At 35.9% G+C, this 11607-nt stretch overlaps 1 protein-coding gene across 1 annotated transcript; it reads left to right on the top strand.

The window, feature by feature from the left end:
- Window positions 1–8024: 8024 nt before the first annotated feature.
- Window positions 8025–10837, top strand: LOC132551965 (uncharacterized). Its single transcript, XM_060216114.1, has 2 exons — window positions 8025–8601; window positions 9482–10837. Exons 1-2 carry the CDS (start codon window positions 8367–8369, stop codon window positions 10192–10194), a joined length of 948 nt encoding a protein of 315 aa, XP_060072097.1. The 5' UTR covers window positions 8025–8366; the 3' UTR covers window positions 10195–10837.
- The last annotated feature ends 770 nt before the right edge of the window (window positions 10838–11607 follow it).

Raw genomic sequence — 11607 nt, 5'->3', positions numbered from 1 at the left:
TCATTTAAATGGTTACAAACTTTATCTCCTAATGATGTTCGCAAAATTTGTCTTTCTCGTGAAATTGTATATACATTTATCCCATTACATATCTTTTTATTGTCAATTGGTAAATACATGCTCTTCACAAGTGTGTACATGGTGTTGCATGTCTTTGTCGCTATAAATAGGAATATAGGCCACTCCTGATCGTATAAGCGTTTAACAAGCAGGGTTTTATTTCAACACGTAAGCCGTAATTGCTGTGTGTTTTTTTCCCGACGTGACATGGGTCAGACACGATACACCAGTCTTGTATGTCCCGCTAGCTTTTCTCTCACAATTCATTATGAAATAACAATGCGAGTTTTTATCAGCTGTTTGTTGTGTTGGAATTCATCATTCTGGCACCAGTGTTTCTGTTTATTTATTTAAACCTGTTTCTGAACCTAAAATTCGGTCAACATAATAAGATATATTTTACAAATAAAATATCAAATGATTAAAATATTTCTGTGAAGGCGGTTAATTCAGACACATCTGATGGTTTAAGACGATAAGCTTCTTGTCCATATCTTGTCCTTGTATTTTGTTTACGTGTTAGTATGCGTTAGTTTGCCTCTGGTCCTCTTCGATAGGATAATGAGAGCTGATGACACTGTAACATTAGTAAAGTGTACTACGCTGTTTTTAACGTCTGTTTCGTACAGTTTTAAAAGTAATTTGTAATCACATGCAATTTGAGGAATTCATAACGTAATTGATATACCATGATTAAGACGTTTTGAGAAGTGCCGTTTGTGGGACAGGAAGCAGTGATAGGTGTTTGTGGTTTTATATCCGGGGGATGGTGTTATGTGCCGCCCATCACAAGAGATGTGTGTATTTTTATAATCTCGTTAGTGTTGGTGTTTTATATCAGATTGTTTTGTTGTGTCCGGAAAAATAACTTATGTAATTTAGAAGACTTAAGTATTTTCACCAACAATCAATCGATTTTTCTAGGAAACTTTCTTCAGTTGTAAAGGAAAAATGATACTGATACTTATAATAATGATAGAGGGGGGATGTTTTGCTCATGTTTTTTTAATAACCAAGCCTTTTGCAATCGTCTCTGCAACTTGTAGCTCCATAGAGTTCAGCCTCACTTTCTATAAACAGAGCTAAGGAGTCCCGGCGTTAGCCTGATATACATGTTCGCGTATGAAGCGGCTGCACGACGAAAAACATCTGACAAGAGTATGCTGCTATTATTAGTGCTTTTAGTATATGTATGACAATGTGAATAACATATTATCAATAAATATCGTATTCACAATAATTACTGAAGTATGCATTGCATTAAAGAAATGTGTAGATAACCTACCAACTAAAGCATTTTGATATCTATGCATCCGCTTTATGTCTCTTTGTGACGTGTACTTGTAATTTATTAATTAAATACATGTACTAGATAACTGTTAACTCGTGTCTTTACAATACAATGTACTATTATGATAAAATTTATATATATAGTAAATATCAGCTTTGAAGAACAGAGCCGGATACTAGTAAACAGTTGACGTCTGGACGGCCGCCCACCATTCATTCAACTCGAATTGGTCAATGAGCTAGTCATATTGGTACATACACACAGCGCCGAAGAGAACTCCTTGTGCGACTGTGATAGCCTTTACACATAACTCATTCTTAGTAAAGTGCCGTATAAGATTACTTCAACTGATAAATTTCAACAATGTCGACGTGTTCAGTCGCAAATATTAGATTATTTAACGAAAATGTTTCGCCCGTTTCATGGTTCAGTGAGCACGGCGGCTTTCCATCACCGTCAAATAAAGCCAACAATGTTACACAGGCTGAGTGTTATAAACGTTATATAGCATGGAGGTATCGTTATAATTCTACACAATCCACTGTCGACTTTTTATGTGTATAACAGCCATCTTATCGTTACGCATGTCGCCCAATAAAGCACCCGGTGCACTGTCCGTTGACGCCATTGTGCTTGTTTTGTGTTGAATCAATCAAGAAGGCTGTGTTCGATATCTCACAGAACTAAATCATTAATTTTAGATTAAGTATCTTTTAAATTATACAGTACAATTCACATATTTAGGGAACATGGAAAGTAGACTATGTACCACACAATGAAAACTAGTTGTTTTGGAAACGGTATTTAAAAACCAATTTCAAATCAAGACCTAAGTTTCAAGACATACTTTAATATACAGAGGTTTAAGTTGTAAAAGATTCATCACAATAAAGCAAACATCAGGACCTTTCTGTCTGTGGATTTTTTTTATCTATTTTCATTGCACTGACATTTATTCCGGACATTGAGATCAGACTTTGAATGATTAAATCAAAAACAAAATAAAAACAGGTAAAGTGTAATGCAACTGTGATCGGTTCGTGGGGTCGCATCGACAGAGCATCGCCTTGGTCTCCTGTTGTCACGTCTACAGTAGGGAATAATCGGCCTAGGTTTGTAATCTCGACCACTAACAAAGGCTGCGATAGCGCTGGGAGAGGTTATATCACGGCTTTATCTCCGTGTTGGCTTTAAGTTACAGTCGGTCGGAAATTTGTGTTTGTAAAAAAAAAACAACTCTCGATGATACATCAATGATAAAAAGACGTAGATGTTTCCTTAGCATTGTCGTCTGATGTTATTAATAGAATTGATATATTGTTCTGTTGTGACGGACCTTGTGTACTATGCTTTTTGTGGCTGTGTACGTTTTGCTTTGAGGCGTATGTTTATTAACATTTAAATCGATTCGATACGACATAGCGTATAGGAGAAGAGTGTGCCGGCTGTAAAGTGTTCTTTGTGTGTAATTCATGGGGAAATGTTTAAGGGTGCAGAAATAGGAATAATTGATATCCTTTATGAATAAAGATAGCATTACAAAACTTTTAAATGTCAATTTTGATATTCTTTCCAGATATCAGTTTTACGCATTTTTTTTTGTTTTTGCTTTGTTTTTTATTTTATTTTTTTGATTACATGTTGTTTGTATCATTACAAGAAATTATACAAAATACTTGTGATTTTTTAACTTCGTCATACAGATTTATTTCGTCCATCTTACACTCATCAGATAGGGCGGGGATGTAAAAATATGGAATCGGTGTTTCGTCCTTCCTTGACTTGATGGATGTGACGGGCCGGGGGGTATAAAGTGTTGAATGACGAATTCGAGTTACGATGACATAAAATTTACCGAAACAAAAACGATGTAAGAATTGGAGATGTACTAACAGTAAATAAATTTCAACATTTTATTTTTCAATTTTTTAAATACAAAATTTATTGGTATTCACTATGAAATAAAATAGATTTTTCCGGAGTGTCGATATTTGGGTCGCCACTACAAATAACTACATGTTATCGGCTATCATCTGAAAGTAGACAGGGCATATTAGTATTGTCCATTTATGACAAATGTCTTCGGTGACATCCATGCCTCTAGGGAGCATGCTTGCGTTGTTATTTTGTATTGAAAGTGAGAGTGTTCCGCGTTCCTGGTTCTGTAGTTTGCTGTTGGATGACATGTACAGTAAGATCTGTCAGACAGTAGACATCTTAGCTACAATAAATTTAGGATTGTAGTTATAATATTTAATGAAATATCTTAGTAGTTATGTTATGATTTATATATAGATATGGAAAAAAGATAAACAAACTCGAGAATCATATATCATTTGCAATACATTTAGTTTTACTGTTATGAGTGAAATACATTTTGTTTCGATGTCCAACAGTTTTTTTCCCTGCATTTTTATAATATGAACATGGAAACAGTGTTAAGAATATAAACGAATTGAGAATATTTGTCTATCTCTTCTGAACAGTGTGTCTAGAGAAAGGAATAAAACTTACATTAAGAGCATTATATACCTTACCATAAAAAGAGAAAAAGAGAAACTTTATGCGATAAATATGACGAATATGTAATATTCAACGTGTCAAGAGTACATGTTGTTATTACTGATTAATATAATAATATCTACAGGCCTGATGTTATGTAACGAAATATGATGCCGGAAGTTTCCTGGAGACGCGACTCAATACAAAAACTAATAAGGAAAACGTGTCATTGTTTTAGTGATGTTATTAAATACTTCGGAGTCGTGTTTAATTTTTATTCATATTTCCGTCTGTGTGAACGAAATCATTATGACCATGAGTTATTTCAGCATTTTAATTTTCACCGATATATATTTATTCTGTTGAAATGAGTCGAATGTACTTGGAATAAAAGAAGAGAAAAAAAATGTGATCCGTGGGACTTAAATTACACAATATAAAGGTATTTCTACGCGAGTAAACAAAGGTGTATCTTATTTCACCTGTGTGTCGTACATAGAGTCGGTATGGTAATTCTGTTACCTTACCTGAACACCTACCTGAAACTACTCTAGTGTGTTGCTTTATATCAATATTAATCATTTTGACAAATGCACATACACATATTGACGTGTATAAAAATCACTTCAAAGTCGCCACTCTAATAAATCGCTTTGTTAGGTAGCAAGTGACTCAAAACGTATGGTTTCTTGATTTAGCAAACCCAGTTCGGCGATACAGGTAAATTGTTTGCTAGGCTGTAAGGAAATATTTTGTTAACACTGACAGGTGTAACACAATCGATCATTTTTGTCGATCGGGTCTGATCGATTTTGTATCAGATATCCGTCTTTTATACAAAACCGCTTAGGGGCTTTTTGTAGAGTTTCACTTAATACAAGAAACGCTTATCTAAACACTTAAGAGCATCGAGGCTACATGTTATTCATATCCATTGTGGTAAAAAGTTTATTTCTGGAATCATCGACAGACCAAATTAATTAGAGATGACTAAATGTTGTTAAAGGATACAATACAAATACCCATAATTAACTAACGCTCAAATTAAAATCGGTCATGTATTTCCGACCACAGTGAGACTGTCATGAAATAGTATTAGATTTAAGTCATTAAGTATAGAAGTATATCACAACACGACATAGAGACACATATTTGTGATAAATATAGTTATGTACCTATAAAGAAATCTTAAGACGGGTAGTCCTATATCAAGAGCAGAGTATTTTTCTTGAATCATCCCTCAGATTTTGTCTCGATATTTATGCAATGTTTTTTTATTCGATTTTTCATTGAGATTTCCCGCTGATACAGCACCATTTTAATTCATCATGTACTGTTAGAACACGTGGATATTTAACCTGTTAAATATACTGTTGGTATGTGGTTTCTATTACTATCTATACCCTTGTAACGGCGTCCATTTATTTTCGTTTCGCCTGTGGCTTTATGCTTTGATGAGCATCACTTGAGAGCCGACATTCAGATGCACGAAGCGTGACGACATCTATCTAAATCGATATGATAATCAACAATTTGAAATTCAACAAAAATATCAGCTAAAGTGCCACTCTATATGATTAGCCTCCAGTTAATCAGTAATATCAGCTAAACAAAAAGACACATATTGATAACTGATTCATTTTTAAAAGCAGTTTTAATCTAATACGCCATGTTTTCAAAGGACGCCAGTGACATTTTCCATAGTCACTTCATTCTAACAGCATTACGTGATTAGCTGTTTCCCCAGCTTACCCCAAGCAACTGTCAGTATTGCTACATATATGTACAATATTCCTGAGTGCATTTGGAAAACCTGATTGTGTAGCATTGTATATTGGAAAATACACGAAGCTGGCTAAGAGGGAAGTGGAGTAGATTACTTCACTTTATTATCACAAGTTTACTCTTAAGTTTCTTGTTTCTCTGAAACAAAAATAACTACTACAAAATATTGCCCCTGCGTCAATAATAGGAGATTACCTCAAAGCGCTACGTTAATTCGTTCCCTTTACAAATTAGACAGCAGAGGTGTCAACTTCGCCGATAATTTTCTACCAGTATGATTCTAACTAAATACACCGACTGTTTCGTAATGAATTTTAACGGCCATATGTGTACTCATTCCTGAAATGTTAACCACAAAATACTTAGCACTTTGGACGAGGTTTCACGGATAAGTGTATCTGACAAACACTGTCTTAAATGCATTTAATCTATCTATACGGGTAGTCAGTTAAAACAAGTTGTAGGCCCAATAACCGTCAAGGAAAGATGACTGTTAATGGTATACAGGCAGTGTGATAATAGGAAGGCCATAACTTACCGGAACAGCCTCACATTGGCTATTGTCATGGTGTTATAAATGAACGCGTGCCGTCTGAACCTGTGTGCGACATGTTAGGGTTGTAGAACCGTACAACAGCTGCTTGTCCTGTAGGGCCCGAACCCAACTCCATCGCGTCAACCTGGCTCCAGGTACATCCTGTGTCATAGCGCTTTAGCAGGTGAAAGATGTTGAGTATATATATATATATACACACACATTGTAAAACATGTATAATTATTAACGGATTCTGAATAGTATTAAAGTTGAAAAGATGTTTTTATTTAATTAGAAAATTGTGGCGTCATTCTTTTATGATGTTTGGTTATTATGTTCTTTTGAATATCTTTCTAAAGTAAATAGTTTTATATCATTATATAACATGATCGTACAGGTTGTCAGATGTAGATGTCATAGCCAGCATATTACTGTAAACCTGTTACAGAGTACACAATCTATCACGACCATAGTACTGAAGGTAAACCTGATCAAAGTGGTGAACACGTGTGTTTATAAGGTAATTGACATAGTTAAAGAGGACTCATTTCTATTGATGTAGTCGTTATCGACGTCATCAAACTGTAGAGATAAACCGCATCAGCGGTGTATATAGTAAACGCTGACACCAGCCGGCGGGTTCAGCACCGTACCCTATTCTCCGAATTAAATCACAATCGATATTATTCCGTGATGTATATGATGACGGATGAATTTATTTCCTTGTTTGAAATTTGTGATTACGACAGTCGATATAATGCGTATCTTCACTTCCTTCTCTGTTTGTGGGGGGGGTCACGATCTTTCGCTATTGTTTTCAGCCTTTTGTTCATTGTTAATCTCGTCTTAATTTGTCTCTTTGAGTTTACACTATGGTGTTATCTGTCAAAAGCCATTCTTTCTCACAGAGGAAGGCAAACCTTACTTCGAAATAATTGTATTCTATTTGGTGATGTTTGTAAAGAGAAACATTTCCTAAAGATAACATATTAATTTTACAGATTTAACTGTGAATGTTGCTGGGTTTTTTTTCTATAATATACTTATCTACAACAGCCCTGTTCGCGTTACAGTTGAATGCCACTAGCTACAGATTGACGCAACCTTTTTATGCCAAATGTTTAACATATCAGACGCTAGTTTAAAAGCCCCGCAGTGGTCGTAGCCTCTAATAATTATTACGTGTATACAACATCCATTTCCTTTCCACGCTTAAAACATATTTAAAGATAACTATCTCTTATACCAGGAAATTATCACAGTAACTAGTAAGAAATGTTACGTGACTAAGTTCTTTAGACAAGTGTTAGCTTTCCCTTTTTACCACTCGGCCTTACCCCCCCCCCCTTCTCCCTCCCCCACTCCCCATTGTGTGCATTTTCCATATCTAATTAGTCAACAGCGTTAAAATTCAGGTGTTGTTTCCTTGAACTGTTTATTTATACGAGACAAGCAGCTTTTAAAACTTACTTCTCACATCGATATGGTTCACTTGTTCAATTGTGTACAAGTATACAATATTACATTGTGTGACTGTAACGCTCATGTCTGTAGTGTTAAGCTGTACGTTGACGAGTACAGTTGGTTAAATACCCAAACTGTCACGTTTTATCCGAACTAAGCCCCGGACGTATATCATCAAGCATAGGTTATCTATCATTTCCATTTACAAGTTTATCGCAGGTCTGAAAATCTACGCCCGAACACTTACGTTGGTTGTGACTAGAGTTGTATGAGCGCAGAGTCGACTACTGCCATCGTCAGTCTGTATAAGCGTAGCGAGCCAGGGCCAGCCCACTGTGGGGTACTATATACCGACACCGGCACAGTTCACTCTCAGTGCGTTACAAGATAGCGGAGGCACTGGATGTAGTGTGTATACATACTTCAATGGATTATAGTCATTTAGTCGCTAGAGCCTAGCGTCTACGGCAAGACCCAACGGTCCGTCCACTCATTTCATCAATGACTTTAAACATGATTCTTTTTTATTTATTTATAACAGGATAAAGGAGACTTACTCGACTTAAAGGTTCGCTGCTTATTGTTCAACTGCAGGAAATGAAGTTGTAAAAATCGTCAATGAGATAATTAATCTGTGGTGTGTATTCTAACTTTACATGAACAAAAGATCATCGTTATCTTCTATGAAGTTCTGTTTTGCACTCTATCACAGAAGAGACCAATAAAGTCATGACCTGCGTTCTTTCGATGAGCGCGGTGTATAATAACCCGTGTTGTGGTGGCTTCAGAGGAGGAGGAGGATCTACAGACGACACAGTTTCTCAAACGGACTTTGATTATCATTGGATTAACGCAACGTCTTCTGGTTCCCGGCTAGCTACAGACACGGGAACAACCACATGCTCTTGTCGATTTGACAAGCAGACCACTCTGAGTCTGACTCCGGCCAAGTTGGAACGTCCAGGTAAAAAACCATTTGTTTGATGTTAAACATTGTTTTATCTGTCAACATAAACACTTTAATCTTGATTTGATTTCTTTTGAAAATTATTGTTTTCTTATTGTTATTTTTCTTCTTCACCGATAAAATCTGAACTTCTTGTTTATTTATTGCTATGAAATATTGATGTTAGGTTTAAATTGTATGGTTGTAACGGCGTGTGGTGACTGGTTACATTACTTTCTCTGTGCAGACAGATGTGTATATCTGTGTTGGGGACATATCCGCTCTGACAAGAGTGGGGACACCTTTCGGTCAATAACACGAGAAGAGGCGTTCAGATCGATTCACAATCAATCCGTTTTATTATCATAATTACCATTAATCTTTCCATCCTTTTCCTACACGTCTTCAACATGCATTCATCTATTATATATAGATAAGGGCACGGGATACACTTTCTTATACCTCCGGGCTTACACCGGTAACGCCAAGTTATTGATCTTAGATGAATATCGTTGTAAAGCTGAGCTAGTTCGGACTTTCAGTACAAACAACACGAGATTTTTTAAGTCAAGGCTTTCTTTGTTTGCTCTCCTGTTCGGCAGTACGTCTGTTAGCGATCTGCTCAAGTTTCTTGTAGTGCTTATCGAGCCGTAGCCGCGCGGCTAAGTATGTATGTGTGTACATAGGTACTATCAATACACAAGCATACAACCATATCTACTATATGATCCATTTGATTATCTTTATTAAGTTCAATCAATGGTAAGACTTAACTTAGTGTCAATCACCTGTGTGAAGTTTTCTCATTGTTCGGGGAACAGACGAACCTAAGTATTATCAATCTCTCGCATCATGTAACGTGTTTAAACATACACTTGTCTTTTCTTTATCTGTACAGGCCTGCGGAAAGAAGAACCCACAAATAATTGTTGCAAGAATGATACACAGGAGATAGAAATGAAAGTGGATGAAAGGAGAACTATCGGAGTTAAAAGGAAATTAGATTCCGACACGGATGACTTGTTAGACCGTATACCACCTAAACGTATATCGCCTTTTCTCAATACACCCAAAGAACGCAAGGAAGAAAGGAGAAGAGTGTTGAAAATATCTATTCAAAAATTAAGACAAATGGAGGACCCAGAACATTTTCTACGACGTTCAGTCTTAATCAATAACACATTAAAAAAGGTCCAGAAGGAAATTCGGGAGGAGAAACAGAAGAGTTACCAGGGATACAAAAGTTGTATTTATCGCATTCGCCCTCATTACAGCTACGATGTGTTGAACAATAGTTATTTACAAGCCTCTCCTAATGGATATATGAGTATGTTTGATAGCCAATATTCCAACCCAGAGGAATCGGAAAAATTCCAAGATGAAATTACTGACACTCTTGTGAAGAGTTTGGAGGAGACTTCAACAGTTAAAGACAATATTTCCACAAACACTTCTTCGCCTGTCGTCTCGAAGCAGACAGAATCTCACGGGATCAACATGGACGAAAGGACCGATATTGACGTTACCAGTGAAAGTCATAGAGAGAAACAGATATGTAGTGATATGGACGCTGTGTTTAATAATCTGATACGTGCTTTAGGAGAAACATAGCAACATATTGCCTAGACAGCAAAGTGTACTAGCTGCTAGGCCAGAAGTGAGGAAGTGTGTACTAGATGGGGTGAATGTGAATGACCCAAGCTGTATTCAACATGTTGAATGTGTTACTTTATTTTATCACTGGATGCAAAACGTGAAAACACACAATATGCCATTTATATGAAATCTGGGATTTATCTTGTCTTCAGGATGAGTGCATAATCATGTGTGCAAAGATATGTCCGAAAGGAATATACAATACCACGGATGGTTGGGGTACTTGTCGATCATAGTGGAATTATAGCCGCGAGTCTTCGGATTAATGTGACAAAGCGAACATGGATTTTATATGATACGGTATGATAGTGACATTCTTATAATATTTGCGGGATACAGTGATAATTATATTTATTATGTGTTGCAATGAAACTACAAAATGCTAAATTATGTGAAACAATAATATTTATATATACATACGCATACGATATATTTATGTCGACGCGTGACCTAAATTATCAAATATTTGCAGGCATCTGTTGAAAATAATAAAATCTCGGCATTTTAAACTTTTGAAATGCCGCGGTCTTATTTTCAAAATAATTCAAATGTGATATGAAATTATTTTTGACAGAATAAATTATTTAAGTTAATGTTATCAATTTGGTATGTTTTTCCTTTTTCATATCAATAACTGTAAGGTAGCATAGTTCAGGTTAATTGACATGGCAAGATATCATTTAAAGCACAATAATCAATATTTAGATTATTCAAGAATATATTGTTATTTGCTATGTAGAACGTGTAAATATATATCTATATATAAAGTTTACTAAATAGATTTAAATTAACTGATTTGAGCTTGCCGAGAATGGGGGCTAGCGACAGTTGAATTAATTAGCCCCGTAGTAGTAGCCCAAGTGTCGCACTACTATCACTAATTGGCCTCAGGCTAATGTAAGACAGTCCTGGTCTCGGTCATTAATCACTTGGTTTGCAATTGACAACACTAGGATGTGAGGATATATACCCTACCACTACTGTGTATTTAATATCGAGTTGTAAGTCCGCTCTCTTATCGCGATACAATGCTGAGTTGTTACAGCAGACAGAATTCTATGGTTGTAGTTGCCATCTTTTACCGTGCTGTTAAATATTCTGTTAGCATCCTATTAATATTTAATGTACAGGCAGATTCTGTCTTTAACGTGTAGTTATAATTCCCCAGGTGATCAATGTAATTGATTATATGAACGCATTTCGTGTTCCGTGATCCGATGCATATTGTCTTTACTTTCTGGTGAGCCCTTGTTTTCGTTATCTATGTATGACGTGGACAAAACAAACATCATATATACATGTTGATTTTACAAAGAGCCTAAAACCGTTTTAAATGGATTAAACGTTTATTGTCCACGTTGTAAGTCA

Source organism: Ylistrum balloti, unplaced genomic scaffold (genome assembly GCF_031769215.1).
Source record: "Ylistrum balloti isolate Yb309-2 unplaced genomic scaffold, AGI_CSIRO_Ybal_v1 Utg369630, whole genome shotgun sequence".
Taxonomy (NCBI): Eukaryota; Metazoa; Mollusca; class Bivalvia; order Pectinida; family Pectinidae; genus Ylistrum; species Ylistrum balloti.
This window is presented reverse-complemented; position numbering and strand designations above follow the sequence as displayed.